At 47.8% G+C, this 22,131-nt stretch overlaps 1 protein-coding gene across 1 annotated transcript in view; it reads right to left on the bottom strand.

Moving 5' to 3' along the window:
• Positions 1 to 22,131, bottom strand: part of LOC148523896 (adenylosuccinate synthetase isozyme 2) — a 177,522-nt gene that overhangs the window by 115,916 nt on the left and 39,475 nt on the right. The window contains exon 5 of the mRNA XM_088472490.1: positions 9,311 to 9,377. Coding sequence (XP_088328616.1) covers positions 9,311 to 9,377 — 67 coding nt within the window. The remainder of the gene's footprint in view (positions 1 to 9,310; positions 9,378 to 22,131) is intronic.

Here is a 22,131-nt window from a genome sequence, read left to right as displayed (position 1 = left end):
CTGAGCAGATGAGGTAGTCTGTTCCACTTGGATAGGATCAGGTGTTGCAGGGGCCTGAGTGAAACTGGGCGAACTCCACCATGTCGAAGGTGTATACCATTGATCCCAAGGCCTGCATTGCAGAGTGAATCGACACTCTGCAACTGTGAAGCAGTCTGCGTAGTCTGTACTGTATCACTGAAATCTTCTCTGCCATCAAGAAGATTCTCTGAACTCAAGAGTCCAGGAGGGCTCCCAAATGTACCATCCTTTGAGAGGGTGTCAGGGAAGACTTCTTCCAGTTATCAGCCAACCGTGTATGTGTAGAAAGGTAATTGTTACCTGCAGATGGCGTCTGGGGAGCTTGCCAACAGCAAAAGATCGTCCAAGTATGGGAGCAGTCTGATCCCTTGATGATGAAGTGAGGCCAACATGATCTTTGTAAAAACCTGAGGGGCCGTTGAAAGGCCAAACGGTAGAGCCTGAAATTGGTAATGTTGCTGTAGTATAGCAAACCATAGATATTGTTGCCGAGAAGGCGCTAAGGGACATGTAGGTAAGCGTCCTGAATGTTCAGGGAAATCTCCAAGCTCCATAGCTAGGATAATAGAACAGAGTTTCCATACGAAACTTGGGCACCCTGATACACTTGTCCAGAGATCTGAGATGGCCAATGAGACCCATTGGGCTTCTGAACCAAGGGTAGAATAATAGACCTTGCCCCATTGTGAGGAGGGGACCCGAATGATTACTCCTGAATTCAGTAAGGGCTGAAGGGCTTTGTGGAGCAGTGGGGCCTTGGTTGAGCCCGATGGAGGTCCTGTGCAAAAGAATTGTTGGGGAGAAGGGGGGGGGGGGGGGGGGGGTTGCTTCAGGAAGGAGAGGACATGTCCAAAATAGACTTATAGAAGTTTGTCATAATCTATCTGTAGTCTCCTTCAAAAAGGTAGCAGTGTGAATGGGTAACATGGCATTTTTAACCAAACGAGTTACATGAGAATCCACCGCTGGGGGAACTTCCCATTTAGTGCAATCAATAGCTGGAAGAGGGTAAAAGGAACTGAATCATTTTGGGATTTGAAACATTTTACCAGGCATGATCCATGCTTCACTCATGTGATCAGATAGCTGGTCTGATTGGAGGGAACTCTGGTAAAACTACCTTTTGTCATTTAAAATGTGCAGTTTTTCTTCGGAGTGGGTTCATCCTCTTCAATTTGAAAAATGGATTTTACAGCTCTAACAAGAGTAGGTATATCTAGCTTAGAGGGTGGCTCCTCTTCTCTGGAGATGGAGTCAGAGAGGTCTGCATCTTCCGCCACCCCAGATGATATGTGATATCAGATAACGGAGTGGAAAACAGAGCCCGTTTAAAGGGTTTGGTAGGTAAAGGCTTTTCTTTGTGTAGCAGTTGCTGCAAGGCTGTAGAAGTAGTAGCCAGACTCTGTACTGAGGAAGACAGCATGTCTACCCATGGGGGAGGCAAAGGATTTGTAGGGAGTACCTGCTGTGGCCATCCCACTACAGGGAGCCACTACAGGGACTGCTCTCTATTCTAAAATGTTTGCCAGCATTTGTGAAAAGGTAGCCCAGGGAGGGTCCTGAGGGAGACACACCGGGGCTGTGTAGCAATTAGTGCAAAGCCCATCCTGAATAAAGTCCCCTGGGGCTAAACCCGCTGAGCAGGCTTTCCAGGACAACAGAATAGGGGCAGGATCCTGAGGCTATTTATTATTCTTTCCTCTGCCCGCCATAGTAATGATACAATGCAGTAAACACATTACATTGTGCCATATTTCACATACTGCAATGTGCAAACGTGCTATATATGACCCAATATCATATGAAACAGCACTATATATGGCACGATGTATGCAATAGTGTTAAACTTGAGAGCATGGAGTATGCAACGCCGCTATATATGGCACAAGGTAATGTGCAACAGGGCAATATATGTATATAAAAGGTAGCACAATATAGTGTGCAACTGCACTGCTGGTAGCCCCCCTGGAGCGAAAGTGCTTTATAAAGGCACAAGTTAGTTGCAAAAGCACTACATCCGATACCAGGGAGCGTGCAACCATGTTAGATCTGGCACCAAGTAGTGTGCAACACTGTCATGTTTGTGAGGTACAATGACCCTCTATAACTTAGTATGACAGGGTACAGTAGAAGACAGTTATAACTGACAGTATAGAAAAGGAGAAGTTAGCGCTAGCACAAGTCACTTACAAATCAAAAAGGAAAAATCACAATTTCTGCAATGGGCACTAATAACTACACAGACCACAGTGGCTGGTAGGAAATAGCGCTGTATGACCTGGCCCTTGGGAGAGGTATACAGGGAGACTGGACCCAGAAATTCCCAGAGATCTGCTTGCCTAAAATGGCTGCCGTGAGTGTGAGGGGGCGGAGCAGCAACACCTGGACCACAGTGGAACGGCGCCCTGAGCTGGGAGAGGGGCTGAAGGGAGAGCGCCTTTTTCCCTGGCTGACGTTAACCACCGGGTCCCCTGGCCTTAACTATGCCTCTATGCTAGTATGTTAATGCCCCGGTGGTCTAGTGGAGTGATGGGCTGCCTTTCCAGAGTCCACATCAGCGCCTCTGGTCTGTCTAAGGAGGCAAGACTGCACTATTATGTGGGTCCCAGCAAACGGGATTAAAAAAAAATTCAATAAATGAAAATAAAAGCTTGGGCTACATAAGTCAGCCCCATTATAACAAGAGATATGGTAAGAACTTACCTTTGTTATCTCTGTTTCTACGAAGTCCATAGGGTCCACAGGGTTGACCTTGGGGTATAGGTTGGGAACCAAATCCGGGCACCACGCAGTTAAAGCTTTTAGCTCCCAGGATGCACTTGGGTCCACTCTCCCTATAACCCCACCCCCCAGCCAGAGGCACCTCAGTTTGTAAGTAGCCAAAGGCCGGAGGAGGAGAGAAAAAGAGAGAAAACTGGAACACTCTAGAACCATACTCACAGAAAAGGAGACGGGAAACCGGTGACCAGTAACACAGCCCATATGAAGCCAGGTGCGTCAGGGCGGGCGCCCTGTGGACCCTATGGACTTCGTAGAAACAGAGATAACAAAGGTAAGTTCTTACCATATCTCTTGTTTTCTACTTCAGGGTCCATAGGGGGTCCACAGGGTTGACCTTGGGGATGTCCCAAAGCAGTTCAACCAAGGGTGGGGACGCTCCTGTGCTGAGAGGAGAATCCGTCGCCAAAAAGGAAGCATCCTGAGAGGCAAAGGAAACCAATGCCTAGAACCTTAAAAAAAGAAGGTTTGGACAGAAGACCACGTGGACACCTAGTAAGGCAAAACAGCCGAGGCGCCACAACGAGCCGCCCACGAGGGTTACATGACCCGAGAAAAAACAAGCCTCAACGACAGAAATGCCTACCTATGGGTAGGCCCCTGAGGAAGACATACGAGGCCATCCAGCCAACATTTCATTATAGGCCGGCCATCGTTTCCTGTGAAAACCAGAAACCGCAGACCACCAATAAGGAGTCCGATTACCATAAGGAACTTGAACGGATCATATAAAGCCAAAGAGGCCGGACCACAGTCAATGAGGCCACACCAGCCGAGAAGACTGGGGACTGAATGGCCGTACCATAAGTTCCAGAATAATATGGAACCTAAAAACCACTCTAAGAAGAAATACAGGGCGAGAGCAACTCACACCCTGACATGATGCCCTCCAGAAGAGGGAGCCACATGAGAACGCTCCCAATTCAGACACTCTCCTGGTTGATTTAAACACCCTGAGAGAGAGAGAGCTTAAACAATAGACCATGTAATGGCTATCACCACCAGCAGTTCCATTGACTGTCCCCGGACGGAACAAAGAACCACTACTAACTCCCCAGGAGTCCCTAGGGAGGACAAGTGGAGGCATAATCCAGAAAACACTCCAAAGGATGAACTGGATACCAGAGCGGAGCAATTCCATATCTTAACCATACCGACAGTGTAGAGATCCGCACTGTCAGGAAGGCCAGGCCAAGGGTGAAACCCAAGCCAGCCGGAAGGAATGCCAGAATATCTGAAAATCCTGGACACCGGAGGATCATATCGACAGGTACGATACCATAAGAATTATGTATGCCACAGTCCGTGGCAGATCCCAGCAAAGTCTGGCCTATCTGCTCTAAACATCTCAATGAAGACAGAGCCAGGGAAGCCCTAGGACCACAGTAGGGGCGCAGTCAAAGACAAACGATCCAGGTCCAGGGAAAAACAAGGACCCTGAGACAACAGGTCCAGATAGTGAAGCAGTAGGAACGGAGTATCGATGAGGAGACTCCGAAAATCTCAGTACCAGTGATGTCTGGGACGAACTGGAGCCCCCAGAAGGAAAGCCCCTCCGTCTCGAATTAAACTTCCGAAGACCTCGAGGAAGAAGGGAGACCGGAGGACACAGGTACACAAAGTGGAAGGACCACTTCACTGACAAAGAGTCACTGAAGGTAGCTTCAGTACTCCTGGAGCTGGACTGTAACACCGGTAATGTGTGATCAAGTCAGAAGGCCATGAGGATCAATCCCCTCAGGGAGGCCCCCTCTGCTCACCAGGAGTTGAAACCTCTCTTGGAGAAGAGACTAGTCCCCGGGATGCACGTCGCAACAGCTGAGGAAGCCCGCTTCCCAATGGAGAGCTCCGGGAATAAAGACTGCAGAGTTGGCCAGGAGAAGACCCTTGGACTATGTCAGAATGGATGACATACCTGACATTGCCACCCAACTACCAGTGTTGCCTAGATGGAAGTCACTGTTGTGACACTGTCGGACTGAACCTATTCAGGTTTACCGTGACATATGGGTTAGGCCAGAGTGAAGGTCCAAGACAGCCTAAAGTATCAACAAGTTAAGTGGCAGGACAGAAACGACAGACGTCCAACTGCCCCGAAACGAATGCGGACCAGACACTGTCTGTAGCAAAGAACACCCTGGACGAGATGGCCATAGCCACCCGGACAGAGACCAACTCGCCTCTGGAGAAAGTATCATCGTTCGAACATCGATCCGATGGGAAAAACTCGATCCATCTGGAGGGGAGTCAATTATGGCAAGGTCTGGAATGGAACTGAGCACATTCCACCCTACCAAAAGGTAGACACTCTGGTAGACCGCGCATCACAAAGAGTAATGACATATGTCGAATGCGTAGATATCCGCACACTCCAAGTTGAAGAGTGGAGATCTTGTCTTACGCCAGAAAAATTCTCAGAGTCTGAGAATCCAGCAGTGCTCCCAGATGAAGAAAACCCTGTGAGGGATGTAGGGAGGACTTTTTCTCCGTTGACTAATTATCTGTGCCGAGAAGAAGCCACGGTTATCCTGACCTGGCGGTAAAGTACCTTGGTGATCCTGCTAAAAGCAGGAGACCGTCCAGAGAAAGGAGCATTCGGATACCCTGAACAGGTGAACTGTCAGAAAATCCATAAGGCTGGTAAACCCCGGTGGAGTTGAGGACAGTCCCAAAAGGCAGAGCCCGAAACTTACAAGTGTTGCTGTGGCACAGCAAACCTGAACCCATGCTGATGAGATGGCTCTGTACGTACCCGTAGGTACGTATCCTGAATACTCAGATATACCCTAAAATCCCCAGGTTCCAAACGTCGGATGATGGAGCATGGACGATTCCACCCGAGTCCAGGCACCGTTGGAATCTGATTCAGGGATTTGAGACAGAGTATAGGCAAATGAGGACCAGTCGGTCACCGCCCCAGAAAGAAAGTAGAACAACCAGTCCCTCACTGAGATAGTGAGGTTGGCCGAAATAGCTCTGCTTACCACAAAGACTGTATAGCTTTCTGGGATTGTAAGGCCCTGATCAGGTCTGAAGAAGGGCCCGTGTAACAATGCCTGTGAGGAGGCTGCCTGAGCAATGAGAGGCCGTTGAGAATCAGTACCTCACTCTGGAAATTCCCCAGATGTAGACCTGTCCCGTCAGGCTGAGGGTATATCCTCAGGTGTAGAAACAGGGTCGTCCGGAAGTCCAGGACTGCTCGGTACTGGATATGGTGGCCCCCATGGAGGCCGACAGCCTAGGAAAAAACAGGCCTTTAGGCTGACCCTGAGGACAAAAAGACTTAACAGAGTTAGTCCGAATGTAGTGGGAGTAGCTAAAGACGGTATCTCCCCCCATTAGTGATACTGCCAATGATGCAACGATCTTGTCAAGGTCAGGACCAAACAAGATCTTCCCCATGGAAGGAGTGTGCACCTCTGCTTTCCCATAACGCAGCCATAGGGTACTGCGGCGGATACAGACGCCGCCGAAACCCTGAAAGTTAGAAGACCGGCATCCCATGAGGTAATCCCACATATGACCACTGCATATTTTATGTGAGCGGCAAAAGATATTTGAACCTCAGGACGTGTTGGAGGGGAAAAACGTCACAAAAGCATCACCATGCGATGGCCATGGTAGGACGGGCAACAGGCCCTGAAAACGAGTACATTGATTTCAGGCAAAGTTACCACCTACGGATCCGTAAAATCCGTCCAGGCCGGGATGGGAGGCGTATTAATGCCTGTAACCCGATGATTAACATACAAATCCATCCCAGAAGGGGATTTCCATTACTTGTGAGGACCCTCAGGGAATGGGAAACAGGAGGCCTTTGTGACTCCTCGTATCTGGCGACAACCAGACTCCCGCTATGAGATCCACCCGCTGGGCAGAAAACGGGAGATGTATGATACAGGTGCAGGATCGACATTCTCTATATCCAGAATGAACCTGGCTACCAGCCCCAAAGCAGGGATAATAATACTTGAAATCGGCTCCCCCCATATGAGAGGGAAAGAGCCGAATATACCATCCAGTTCACGGCAGAGCCACTGGTCAGTAACCACAGGGCATATATCACCAGGGTGGCCGTTGTGGTAATCCCTGCAAGGGGAATGACAGACCGATGTGGTATCAGAGGTAATTCATGTACTGTGAAAAACCCCGGCGGGGAGCGACAGTCTGTTGCACAGGGGTAAATTGCAAGAAATTGCGAGATACCCCGAGTTCAAAAGGGCAGTATGGTGAAGTAACTCCAAGCGAGTGACGACAATGGGGCCCGCCCGGCGATCCTCAAAGGAGAGGATCCTGAGAAATAAACCGCCCTTTAAGGGGGTCGTGCAAGGGGCCCCGCACCAGATGGTGCCGCATACATAAACCTTTCTGAGTTAAAATCCTCCGCACTAATTCCTGCAGGCTATGACTTGCAGGATCGCAATAATGGGTGCAGTATCGTGTGCAATCTCCTGGTCAGATATATCTGACTATCTTGACGGAAATATTAAGCAGCGCCATACCGGTCCTGACTGACGCTAAGATTAGCTGCAGGGACCCATTATCAGCGTATGCAACTCACAGTTCCATCTAAAATATGGCAACGTGCAGCACGCAACAGTATGTGACAAACCTCACAGATATTAACAAATATATATATGTGAGGTCTCAGAACCACCCCAGGTACACCTGTATTAGGGCAGATAAAGAAAAGGGATAGATATACACTGACAGGTGAGAGAAAAAGCAGACAGTCAGCACTAGCAAAAGTCACATACAATGCAGAAAAATATATATACATACATAAGCATGACATATAATATACTGCACAATGTCGCTACATTCAACTGCCCAGATTCAGTGTCTGGGAAGGCTATAGCGCTGTGTACACTCACCCAAATGGCCAGGTACGCAGGGGGACTGGGCTCACTGACATCCTAGGAGTTCTGCAGCACCAAAGAGATAATGGCCACTGGAGACCTCAGAAGAAGCGTGGCCCGCGGAGGAAGCAGCTCAGCGACGCCAGACTGTAGTATTGAAAGGCGCGCTGAGCTGAGGGGAGGAGCCGCTAGACAGGGAAGGCTTCCTCCCCTGGCTAGCAATTAACCCCCCGGGATGCCGGCTCCCGCTGCCGCTATAATCCCTGGTGGGCTAGTGGACACGCGGGGTATGCCTCCATGGAGGGGGAGCCCGCCGCCACCGCTAGCGCCTCCGGTCTGTCCCCAGAGACCGGAGGCATAAGGCTGCATATTCACACGTGGATCACCGCAAGCGGTGACCACGCGACTTACCTGTCCCCGTCGATCCGGCAGCAGCCCAGGGATTCCTCCAGAGCCCGGCTAGTACAGACTCTGGGGTCCCGCTGCGATCCCCAGATCTGTACTGGCGTCGCAGCGCCGGCGGGGTGTAGGAGCGGCAGCTCAGACGTCCATTGGACAGTCTGATGCTGCCGCTCTGAAGAGTAGTAAAAAATAATAAAATAAAACTCTTTTAAGCTTAGGGGCTGCTAAGCAGCCCCCCTGCAGTAACGGTGACCCGACTCCGGCCGGGCACCAACTTAAATTGAGGTGCCTCTGGCTGGGGGGTGGGGTTATAGGGAGAGTGGACCCAAGTGCATCCTGGGAGCTAAAAGCTTTAACTGCGTGGTGCCCGGATTTGGTTCCCAACCTATACCCCAAGGTCAACCCTGTGGACCCCCTATGGACCCTGAAGTAGAAAATGGTGGTCCAGCTACTTGCCGGACACCAACAAAACTGAAGTGCCCTCAGGCTATGGGTGGGGTATAGGGCAGTGTTGGCTAACCTTGACACTCCAGCTGTTGTGGAACTATATATCCCAGCATGCCCTGCCACAGTTTTAGCATGCCCTAATAGCAAAACTGTAGCAGTGCATGCTGGGTTATGTAGTTCCATAACAGCTGGAGTGTCAAGGTTAGCCAACACTGGTAGAGGGGGAAGGACCGGAGCATCCTGGTATTGAAAAGCTTTGCTGTTAGTGTCCTGTCCTCCAGGTCCCACCTACACCCCAATGTCTCCCTGTGGGGCCCTATGGACCCTGAAGAAGAAATAAGTATTTAAAAATAAAGAATGAATGGTTGATCACAATTCAAATAAAAAAAAAAAAAAAAAGTAAAATATAAATATATGCAATAAGTATATAATTTGAGTTTTTTACATAAATTTCCACATCCCTTACGTTTTAAACCAAGGAAACATTGCAAAAATGTATCCTGGAACACTGCTTAAGAATCCATGACCTAGCTATTTATCAGCTACTATGAGGTTATCTTTATCACATAATACATATGGAGCAGACTGCGGTGAAACAAGCCTATTCTAATTTTCTACATGATCCACACACATTTTCTTCATTTCACTTGAGCAATACTGTGTTATTCTGCTTCAAGATATTCCGAGTCTCACAAATAATTCCAGTCTTGTTGGTCAGTAAAGAGACATCCGCCTGTGCATTAAAGACTAGGGCTATGTCAAAAACATTATACTTGTAGGATTATGTTTTGCAGTATACATACTTCTTTCCCGCTTGTTCTTGCCTCTGCTGTTCCTGAATGCCATCAGCAGCTTGATGGAAGTCAAAAACTAGGGAACAAAGAACACTTCTTTAGTAGACAGAGTGTGAGGTATACAAATGATGTCCTTAAGCATGAAGTCAAAAATACCACTGATTGTAAAATACAAACACACATACAATCTGCAGCACATTAAAACTCTACCTAATGGGGTAAAAAATATATCGTAACAGGAGGTGACCGTATTGGAACACTGGCTGCGGCATGACAACAGGGAAAAAACAGGAAACGTTTCATTGAACCTGCTGGTCCAGCCAATGTGCAGTCAGCGTTCTCGCTTCCCGAATTAGACAATCACCATAAAGACTGAGACGTATTGTGATCATGAGTTTCAAACTTTGAATCCCAATTGGTGCACGGTCAAAAACCGGACTTAATGCAAAAAATTAGGTGGAGTGTATAGCTAGATGATTTTTGTATAGGCAACAGATGCGCCTGTTTTGGATTGGCTGGCCCGGGTATTTAATAATAATATTTGAAAAAAGACCCCAGGGTGGATTAAAATGTGCCTGCAGATGGGTGGAAGGGGGTAGTTTCGGGCAGTGGTGGACATGAACAATCCAGCAGTAGGCTGAGGCAGAGCCAGGAGATTACCTAGGACTCTGTTTAAGAACTGACCATTGGCAGTTCTTTACAGATAATACCACTGAAGGGACATACAGTATCCACACCGAGGGCCTGATTCAGATTTGGAAATAAAGATGGGTACACACCTGTACAATCAGCTGATCGGGTATTACTCTCCCGGTCAGTCGTACAATGTCTCCCCAGTGTGACCCCCGAACAGCTGCCTGTGAACCGCGTACACACTGTGCAGATAGTGTGTACGGGCTTCTATGGGATCGGGTGATCAGCCCAATAAATGTTAAACAGCACATGGGATTCGACCACCCGAACCCGGCTGTTGCAGGAGCGTTATAAGCAGTTTATCGGCTAACGCTCCTGCATTGGGACAGCGTACACACACCTATACAATCCAATGGCTGTTCTCTCGATATCGAAAAAAAGGCCTGACTATTGTATAGGCGTGTACCCAGCTTAAGATAAAGCAAGTAACTGTGTACTTTGACAAACCATTTTGCAATGAAAGGGGAGCAAATACATTACATTTTTTGCATGTGGGATAAATGCTGGCTGCTTTTGCATGTAGCCCACAAATGTTGGAAAGCTTTATTTTTACACTGCAAATTAGATCTCAGTTTGGACACCTCCCTCCCAAATCTAAAATCTCCCTGCACATTTTATATCTGCCCCACCAGCAGTGCAACATGGTTTTACTAAGTTGCACAGTTACTTGCTCTTTCTAAAGCTAGCTACACACGGTCAATTTTTTTTAATCAGGGTGAGAAACAGGACGATTTTTCGGAAAATTGAAAGCCCTAATATCTGTGCTACACGTTATGCAATTTTCCATAGAAGCTAGCGATTTTTCTACACACTGATGTTGCATTTGTCCACCCGCAAAGGATGAGGACATAGTGACAGGAGAACATAGGAAATACGGGCAGACTGAAAATGCACACACTGCTCCATATCGGGAATTTGAGGCATAGATTTTTGTTCTTGACCGACAGATCAGATAATCGAAGGAGTTTGTGGATGTTTTCTAACTGTTTTATCGGTGAAACGATCGTTCATACACACTATACAATAAATCAGGCCGATCACCCGATTAGTCGCAAATTGGCCCAATAATTGTATAAGTGTAGCTAGGTTTACTCTATTCCCAAATCTGAATCAGGCCCCGAGTGTCTGATTTTATACTAATGTTTTATATTACGTTATATGTAAATGCATGTTTACATATAAGTATTACACTACATACATCTTTTCCTCCACGCACATATGACAATTGAGTTGCTGACCCGAAATGCCCTCCCCCCGCCGACAGCAGACACACCTCAGTTTTGGGAAAAGTAATCAGTCGCTGCCCTCTCCCCGCACTCAAACGGCGATCACACGGGACCCGTACTGCACACACGCAGTAAGGGCCAGCTCAGATTCCCGACCATCAGGATTCTTCGTTCAGCAGTGCAAGTATGTGCATTCCTGAATCAGGTCCTGAGCCCTGTTCCGGTCTGGTAAGCTTGCATTTTTTTCAACTAAGGATCCTTGCGGTTTATTATTTGCACTAGGTTTCCAGTTTGTTTTCAAAAAACAAAACACAGTATTACACTATATGGTGGCATCTTAGGTCTGCTATCCCCATTGAAAACATTAGGTGGTGTATTTACTAGAGTGCAGGTTTTAAGTGGAGTTGTTGCCTATAGCAATCCAATTCTTATTATCAACTCCAATTCTAAAAACCCGCTCTTCAGTCAATATACCCCTAGAACTCAAGATGATCTAGGAAAATTAAAATACACTCTACGTGCCTCATTCAAAGACAGGGTCTTGTAAGGGGAGACTGCCAAAACATTACACGATGTGTGTTATTTTTCTATTTTTATGTGTATATTTCTATGTATCTGGAGGATTTCTTTTGCATGTGACCAATGATTTGATTGAAGACTCATTTACAGAAAGATAAGGAACGTTTAATTTTTATTTTAAGTCTCATTTTTAGCGCCTCTGGTGTCCCTTTCAAATATTTTTCTTTCATAAAAACGTAGCTGCCTGCTTGGAACACCCGTTTCCCAAAATGTTAACTAGCTAGACAAAAAAAAAAAAAAAAAAAAAAAACCCCACACACGACATCATCATTGGAAGAGGTTGACATGCACACATGTACCAAATAAAAAGGATTCCACATATATAATATGCTACAATATTTTTATTACAATTTATAAATTACCACATATGAAAAGCAACTTCACGTACTCGCTCAGAACATCAAGTTCCTATAATTCATTTTTGTAAAAAAATCGCTCATGGCATCATAATTATGTATTTACAGTTCCTATTAAGTTGCAGTGGGCAACTGACCTAGGGTAAATGTAGTTACAAATGGTTAGTAAATGTTCCCCTTTTAGGAATGAGAACCATACCAGAAGCTTATAAGGTTAAGGTTTCACCAGTGCCTAACATTATGGTGCATACACACGATCAGATTTTTTCTTCAGATATGGACGATAACGATTTAAAAATCGTTCAGTCGTTCATATCTGAAGGAAAATCGTTCATATCTGACATGCCTGAACGATGGACGATCAACGATGCGCGTTCCCGTTTGTCAGATAACGATATCTGTCATCTGATGGGTTTGCAGTCAGACTTGGACGATTCCATTCATTTTAATGCAGTCAAAAATCGTTCAAATCGTTCAAAACTTTGGTCAAATCGTTCAGATCGTTTATCTGACAAATCGGACAAGTCTGACAAATCTGACCGTGTGTACGCTCCATTACTCTGCATCTCCATACAGTAGCAGGAGTAATGGGGCCCATACAAAAGCAATCATTTGAGGCAATTCTGCATTTTGCAGATAACTGTCTAAAAAATAAATAAGTAAAAATAGGCAATATATGGGGGACACAGATTACCTATTCCAACCAAAAAGCAATTGGTCAGTAAAATCAATGTTGGACAACCTGACTCACCAATTCCAATCGGGTGATTTGTGTGGTAACAATCAGCCGATTTGCAGACAGTTACTAGTATTTTACTAGCAAAAATATGAGATATGGTAAGAACTTACCTTTGTTATCTCTATTTCTACGAAGTCCGTAGGGTTCCACAGGATACCTTGGGGTATAGGTGATGACGTCAGGCATCGGGCACCATAGAGTTAAAGTTTTCAGCCTCCCAGGATGCACTAGGGTCCCCCTCCTATACCCCGCCCCCGAGCCAAGGCATCTCAGTTACGTACCAAGCCATAGGCCGGAGGAGGAGAATGAAGAGAGAAAAAAGATCTGGACACACACAAGAATCACATTCTCACTAGAGGGAGACGGGAAAAAAACGGTGACCAGAGGCCATCTGCAGCACAGGTGCACAGGGCGGGAGTCCTGTGGAACCCTATGGACTTAGTAGAAATAGAGATAACAAAGGTAAGTTCTTACCATATCTCATTTTCTACATCAGGGTCCATAGGGTATCCACAGGATACCTTGGGGATGTCCCAAAGCAGTATCCTTTAAGGGTGGGGACGCTCCTGTGCTGAAAGGAGAATACGCCGCCCGAAGGAAGCATCCTGAGAGGCAAAGGTGTCAAACGCGTAATACCTCACAAAGGTATGGACCGAGGACCATGTGGCAGCCTTGCAGATCTGGACTGCAGAGGCACCACGTCGAGCAGCCCACGAAGGACCCACAGACCTAGTGGAATGAGCCCTCACAGAGGTAGGAACCGGAAGGCCTTTATGAAGATAAGCTTCTGAAATGGCCATACGAATCCAGCCTGCCAAAGTCTGCTTTGAAGCAGGCCAACCCTTTTTATGGAAGCAATAGAAGGACAAACAAGGAGTCCGACTTCCTAAATGAAGAAGTGCGGTCAACATAAATCCTTAAGGCCCGCACAACATCCAAAGTGGCCTCACCCACTGAAAGATCAGGTGAGTTAAAAGCCGGCACAACTAGTTCCTCGTTGATGCGAAAACTGGAAACTTTAGGAAGGAAACCAGGACGAGTGCGCAGCTCTGCCCTGTTCCTGTGAAAAATCAGAAAAGGGGGTCTATAGGAGAGAGCCCCTAAGTCAGAAACACGTCTGACCGAAGCAATGGCCAGAAGGAAAATAGTTTTAGCTGTCAGCCATTTGAGGTCCACTGAGCCCAGTGGTTCAAACGACGGTCCCTGGAGAGCCCTCAGGACCAAAGCTAAATCCCAAGGCACCACCGGTGGAACAAAAGGTGGCTGAATTCTGAGAACACCTTGCATAAAGGTGCACACATCAGGGATTGCAGCAATCCTACGATGGAACCAGACGGACAGGGCAGACACCTGCACTTTCAGAGACGCAAGGTGAAGGCCATGGTCCAGTCCCGCCTGTAGGAAAGCTAACACTCTAGACAGACGGAACTCCCGAGGAGCATAACCTCTCGGCCGACACCACTGGAAGAACGTATGCCACACACGATGGTATATCCTTGCAGAGGACGGTTTCCGAGCCCTGAGCATTGTTTGCACTACAGAGCTGGAAAACCCCCTGGACCTTATCATGGCCGTCTCAACAGCAACGCCGTCAAAGACAGCCGAGTCAGGTCCGGGTGAAGACAATGACCCTGTGACAGGAGGTCCGGGCGTAACGGCAACCGCAGAGGAATGTCCACAGACAGTCCATGGAGGTCTGAGAACCAGTGCCTCCAGGGCCACGCTGGAGCTATCAACAGGAGCGTCCCTCCTTCCTGTTTGAATTTCCGGATTACCCGTGCAAGAAGGGAAAACGGAGGAAACAGATAAGCAAACCGGAAAGTCTACCGGACGGACAGAGCATCCACCAGAGACGCCTTTTCGTCTCTTGTGCGAGACCCGTACACCGGCAACTTTTTGTTGTGTCGTGACGCCATGAGGTCGATCTCTGGAAGACCCCACCTGTCCACCAGAAGTTGAAAGACGTCCTGGTGCAGAGACCATTCCCCCGGATGAACGTCCTGGCGACTGAGAAAGTCCGCCTCCCAGTTTAGGACTCCCGGGATGAAGACTGCTGATATGGCCGGGAGATTGCGTTCCGCCCAAACCAGGATTCGGGACACCTCTACGAGAGCCGCCCGACTTCGGGTTCCTCCTTGCCGATTTATGTAGGCCACGGTGGTAGTGCTGTCCGATTAGACCTGCACTGGGTGACCTTGGAGAACCCGATGTGCCTGCTGGAGAGCACTGAACAGCGCGCGGAGCTCCAAGATGTTTATTGGAAGCTCTGTTTCCGCCTGAGTCCACCTGCCTTGGAACAAGTGTGGACCCGTGACTGCTCCCCAGCCGAGAAGACTGGCGTCTGTTGTCAACAGGACCCAATTCGCCACCCAGAACGGACGACCCCTGTTGAGATGGTTGTCTGCAACCACCAGGCTAAGGACAGGCGAACCTCCGGAGTGAGCACCATCGTCTGGGATTTGAGACTCTGAGGCAGTCCATTCCATTTGGACAGGATCAATTGCTGCAGAGGTCTGGAGTGAAACTGGGCATATTCCACCATGTCGAAGACCGACACCATGGAGCCCAGTAACCTCATCGCCGAGTGCAGAGACACACGGCGATTCTGCAGACAACTGCGCACCCTCAACTGCAAAGCAGAGATCTTTTCCCCCCATCACAAAGATCCTTTGCTGTCCGGAGTCCAATAAGGCTCCGAGGTGCAGAATCCTCTGAGACGGGATCAGGGTGGACTTCTGCCAGTTTATTAACCAGCTGTGCCATTGTAGTACCGCAATGGTCAGGTCCAAGTGGCGTAGAAGGAGCTCTGGAGATCCTGCCACCAACAGAAGGTTGTCCAAGTATGGCAACATGCGGACTCCCTGCAGCCGCAGGGAAGCCGCCATGACCGCCATCACCTTGGTGAATACATGTGGTGCTGTCACCAGGCCAAAAGGTAACGCCCGGAACTGAAAGTGGTCGTTGCGGATTGCAAACCTGAGGAACTGTTGATGGCGCAAAAGAATAAGGACATGTAGGTAAGCGTCCTGTATGCCCAACGACACCATGTAATCCCCAGGTACCAGCGCCAGAATGACGGACCGTAGGGTCTCCATCCGAAACCTAGGCACCCGCAAAGACTTGTTGAGTGCTTTGAGGTTGAGGATCGGACGATACGACCCATTGGGTTTCTGCACCAAAAACAGATTGGAATAGAAACCCTGGCCCCTCTGGGAGATTGGAACAGGCACTATAACTCCAGCCTGGAGCATAGTGTGCAAAACCTTCCGCAGTTCCGTGGCTTTGTTCCGGTCTGATGGAAGACCAGTGGTGAAGAATCGAGACGGGGGCCTGTGCCGAAAGGAGAGGGCGTACCCGTGAGAAACCACCTCGAGAACCCAAGTGTGTCGTGGTAACCTACCAACACTGGGCGAACTGCAGCAGACGGCCTCCCACTTTGGAATCCCCCAAAGGGAGGCCCGGACCGTCAGGCCGCAGGCCTATCGGTCTTAGGGGCCGGATGTCTGGTACTTCAGGCCTGTTTCCGGGGCTTGGCCGATTTTTTGGGGCGAGCATGTCTGGGAAAAGACTGCGTCTTAGGCCTACCCTGGGCCCTGTAAGGCCGAAAGGACGATGTACCTGAACCGGAAGGAACCGCAGCAGACGGAAGACATGCCGATTTGGCTGCCGCCAGTGTGGCTACGATTTTGTCCAGATCCCCGGACCAAAGAGGACTTCTCCATTGAAAGGCAAAGCTTCCAAGCCCTTCTTGGAATCAGCGTCCGCCTTCTAAGATCGCAATCATAAGGTGCGACGAGCAGCTACAGCCGCCGAAGAAATCCGAGACACCAGGGTACTGATATCCAAGGCCGCCTCATTGATATAAGTGACCGAGTCCCAGAGATTGCCTATCAACTCGGTCTGTTCAGCCAAAGTGTCGGAATCGAGAGACGCCTCCAAAATATCAGCCCAGCGCTCCATAGCCCTGGCTACCCAACAAATGGCCATAGCCGGCCCAGCTGCCCCCCCGCCAAGGGAATAAACGGACTTTAGGCAGATGTCTACCTTACGGTCCGTAGGATCCTTCAAGGAAGACATGGAGGGCATGGGCAATGTGGCACTTCGGACTAGGCGTGTCACATGAGAATCCACCTGTGGAGGGGATTCCCACTAAGAAAAATAATTATCCGCAAACGGATAAGCCACCGCCAAACGCCTCTGAGGCTGACAGTTTGCCCGGATGTTTCCACGCCTCCTCTAAATGGTCCACTAACTGACCCGAAAGAGGAAACACTGTGGCGTCACCCTTAATATCCTTAAAAAAGGCATATTTTGACTTGGACACCAGAGGATCTTCATCCTCAATCACTAAAGCTGTGCGGACTGCCCAAATAAGTCCAGGAATATAAACCTTGGACCTAGTGTCAGACTCTTTAGTACGGAGAGGTTCCTGGACCGAAAGATCCAGAATCTCCCCATCATCAGACGTCACGTCGTCATCCTCATAAGGAGCGGAGAGGGACGCCAGCGACCGCTTATGTGGCCTCAACACAGACTCCCCTTGTAACACATCCGACAAGTGCTGTACAGAACTTGTCAGAGAATTAACCCACGCAGGCTCCTGAGAAACCTGGGGAGGGGAAATAGGGAGACTGTGTGGTACCATCAATTGTCTCGGGAAACCCTGCATGGGTGACGACACCACTGACTGCTGGGACAAACCCATCTGTGAGAACGCAGGCTGCGGAGCTAACTGGCCCACGAGGGTCATAAGCGCTTGGGTGAAACAAGCCCAGGGCAGCTCCTGTACCGGGGCCGTGACAGTAATTGGAAGCGCCAATAAATAACACTGCCGACATAGCCCCTCCGCGCGACCCTCCACCCTCCGCTATTGGTACCTTACACGTAGTGCACATAGGCTGGAGAGGAAAGTCACTCAGACAAGATGGTAAGTATGTGACCCCTCTCACTGATACTTGTAGTATAGTGTGAGACCACCCTGCAATCACCGCACCGCAAGGGCTTTAGCAGAAAAAGATCAGGGACAGTGAAAAGGCTGACAGTAGAAAATGAAAGTACAGGCAGCAGCGCTAGCAGAAGCCACATACAATGCAAAGAAAATCAATTCCTGCACTAACAGCGCTGATTATCAACTACACAGACACGGAGCCTGGTAGGACACAGCGCTGCATACACAGACCTGAACCAAACGGAGGAGAGGTATGCCGGGGGACCCAGACCGTGATGCCACCACTCCCAAGCTTCCAGCAGTGTTCACCATGCGTCTTGTAAAGATGGCCACTGAGTAGCATAGAGGAGGCTGGCCTGGGGGAGGAGCGCTGCCACAGGGCCAGTCAGCACAGTGCAGAGAGGGCTGTGTGCAGCAGGGGAGGTGCCGGCTGTGTACAGGGAAGGCGCGCTCCCCTGGCATGCAATTAACCCCTGGGACGCCGCAGCACTACCGCTCAGCCGCGGTCCGCTGTCCCAGGGGGTAGTGGAAGGGCAGGTTAAGTACCTGGCTCCATGCTGCAGCCAGTCCCCAAGGAGCCCCCTGCCTGGGGACTCTGGACCATGTGCTCAGCGGGGTCCCACCGCGGGACCCCGCTGCTTACCTGCTGCCCCCTTGGACTCGGCCATGGTCCCAAACATCTGGGGTCACCGCTAGCTGTGACCCCCAGATGCTTACCAGCATCCCCGGATCATTACCGGCGTTCGGGTACCGGCGGGGGTGTAGGGAAGACAGCATGGACGTCAGCACTGACTGTCCATGCTGTACTTCCAGATGTGCAGCCACAGCTGCATTGAAGAAACTTCAGGGGCTATTCTTAGCCCCCCTATAACAGGTGCATCCGACTCCGGCCGGGCACAAACGAAACTGAGATGCCTTGGCTCGGGGGCGGGGTATAGGAGGGGGACCCTAGTGCATCCTGGGAGGCTGAAGACTAACTATGGTGCCCGATGTCATCACCTATACCCCAAGGTATCCTGTGGATACCCTATGGACCCTGATGTAGAAATAGGCACTTTCATGAGTCGCAGATCTGATCGATGTAATAGATCTGCACATCACTGTAAAATATCAGTAGTGTATGGGGGAATTTTGGCAGATTGGAGAATTGTTAAGTCGGGGGGGAGAAATAATGCAGAATCTTTGAATGGTTTGCGATTGCTGATGTCTGGGCCCCATAAGGTGTAGCCACACTTGTCGATACCATATTCGTAAGCTGGCCACACACTAGACCAACTTACATCCAACCAGCCAACTTGTTGATTGGTTGGAATGAAAATCTGGTAAGGAATGGGAGTAACTGATGATCAGCAATTTGCTCCTAAATGCCAGAAAACAGATGAAAATGGTTTTGGTCCTTTTTCCAGCATTTGGGAGCAAATTGCTGATGATATTCCTTACCAGATTTTCATTCCAACCAATCAACTAGTTGGCTGGTTGGACAGATAATCTTTAGATGTGTGGCCAGCTTTAGTCCGTTTCAGAGTTGCACATAATAGGGACTGATTTCTCAAGATCTGCTGCAATAGTCCAGATAATGTGCACCTTGAAAGATTGTTATAGTGGTTAAATGTTAATTTATAATTAGTTGTAAAAAAAAATATTGTTGAATTGTATAAATTAATTTGGAACCATTGAATTAAGTGGTAACAATTAACAAATAAGTCAATTTTAATTGCTGTAATGTATAAACACATACTAATACATACACACGCTATCAAAGTAGAAAGGGCATAAAACAAAAATTCACCTAGTGTTAAACAGTTTAATGAACAGGAAAATATCAAGGAAACTACAGGAATAAAAAAAGTTAGATCAAAATGTATTTTAAACTATATTATAGTCTGTTTTTAAACTATTTCATAATCCCGATTTTCCAGATAACATGAAACAATAAAATTGAAAAATGCTTACTCAGAATATCCTAATTCCCAAGCATTACAGAGAGGCTAGATCTAGAAAGCTCTCTGCAGTCAGCCTATGCCTATAAAGATGCAGAGACCTTCCTTACGTATACGCATTGAAAAAATAAAATCATACCACTTTATTGCAAGAAACATCTTCAGTTATAATAAGCTGCTGCCGAATTAAAAGTGTAACTTCAAATCTTAAAAATAATGCTGGCCATACACGCTGCAATTATCGGGACGATCCGCCCGACATCGGCAGATCGCCACGATAATTGTAGCGTGGGGGGAGGCGACCGAGGGTTAAATATTGCTCGGTCGGGCATGCTGGATTGTCCAGCATGCCAGTCCGATGCGATATTTACCCGGTAACTGTCGGCTGCATCGGGCAGTGTATGCCCAGCGCGGCCGACAGACAGACATTTCCTGTGTTACTTCCTACGGAAGGAACAGGGAAATGTCTCCTCCCCCGGGGGCGGAGCGCAGATGTCGGGCTATACAATGAGATTTCTCTCACAGTGTATGCCGGCGACATCTGCGGCTGGCAGCCGGCCAGATAAAATGTCTGCCGGTCTGACAGGCATTTTATCTTGCCGTGTATGCCCAGCATAAACTTTATGATTTCCTCAAAATATTGAAATGTTTTAAAGAAAATGTGATACAAAATCCTTTCACCTCCAAACTATTTATAACTCTGCTGTACATCTTGTAGCGTAGGGGGATCTTGACACATAAAATTACTTCTCAGGTTGCATAGTGCTTTATAGAAGTGATCTTGCAGATGTTCTCTCAACAATATAGAGTGGTCAAAGATATTTTTCCACAGTCATAAACCGTAAAGATGTCCAAACCGTAAATGTGTTCAATCATGGCTGAACAATCACAACCATATTCAAAATAAATGCCTACATTTACAGAGTTTTCCAATAGAAATGGAAAGCATCAAATAATGAACTTTAACACTAATCACACACACAAAAAAAAATGTAAATGCTATACAAGTGTAGTAATTAATGCAAGGACAGACAACATTTCAGAATTTTATTATTTAGAATCTCAAATGTAAAGTCAGCTTAAATTCAAGTCTGTACTAGTAAAATGTTCGAGACCCTCCAACTGAACAAAAGCAATATTTTCACACTTCATAAGGTGCGTATCAACTTATTACAACATTGTAATCATACAGTTGTTCCCCATACCCTGTAGTGCCTACGCTGAATAATATGTTGTTCAGTGCAGGCACCCTCCCTCATCCCTGAACATGACAAATCTGTTAGTTATCGGCAGATTCCCCGCCTGAACATTCTGGTCAATGATGTCGAAAACGACCAGTGGGAGCACGCATAGCTGGTCGTTTGACATTTTCATGCCCGATTGCTAACTATTAATGAGCGATTGCACAAAAACGATGTCGTTATCGTTCAATCGGGAAGTGGTTACGCGGCTTTAGTGAACTTTTTTTCTATCTATAATAAACCCTCTTGTCTATCTTTGTTAGAACGCATAATGCTACAAATAATAACAGATATTAACACTGCCTCTTCTAGACACATTAGTAATATACTGTAGATTGTTCCTCAAATATGACTGCATAACAAAAGTACAAATTACTCATACCGTGTTTCCCCGATAATAAGACCTACCCTGAAAATGAGCCCTAACCTTACTTTTGTAGCCCGGTCTAAAATAAGCCCTACCCCGAAAATAAGACCTACCTTTTTTTCTTTCTGAGCTGCTACACAAGGGAGGCTGCATAAGGGGCACTGCTACAGGGGGGGGGGGGGGGGCTGCATAAGGGGCACTGCTACAGGGGGGGGGCTGCATAAGGGGCACTGCTACAGGGGGGGGGCCTGCATAAGGGGCACTGCTACAGGGGGGGGGGGGGCTGCATAAGGGGCTGTCAATGTTAGTTAAAATAAGACCTAGCCTGAAAATAAGCCCTATGGTGTTTTTTGGAACCAAAAAAATAATAAGACAGTGTCTTATTATCGGGGAAACACGGTACCCATTCTGTTTGTGGCATTAGAGAGATTTTACCAGATTGAAGTGGAAGCAATTGCTCTTACAACTAATCCATAGCAACAGTCTGTAACCATTACAGGTGCACTCTGATTTACAGGCAAACCGCAAAGGCCAAAAACTTAACAGATAATCAGAAGCAAGCACTGAGACTAGTAATGAGTTATAGCAAAAACACTTTTTGATATGCACCAACAGCAGTAGATATTAGCGTTATACATATATAAAATATAGCACATCTATATTTTAAACAGTTCAGCCGACAGAAGGAATGATCAAAGCCTAAAGACAGTAGTAATTAGTCAAGATGGTACCTTGAGGCAA

This window comes from Taudactylus pleione, unplaced genomic scaffold (assembly GCF_031769625.1).
Source record: "Taudactylus pleione unplaced genomic scaffold, aTauple2 ptg000125l, whole genome shotgun sequence".
In the NCBI taxonomy this organism is placed as follows: domain Eukaryota; kingdom Metazoa; phylum Chordata; class Amphibia; order Anura; family Myobatrachidae; genus Taudactylus; species Taudactylus pleione.
This window is presented reverse-complemented; position numbering and strand designations above follow the sequence as displayed.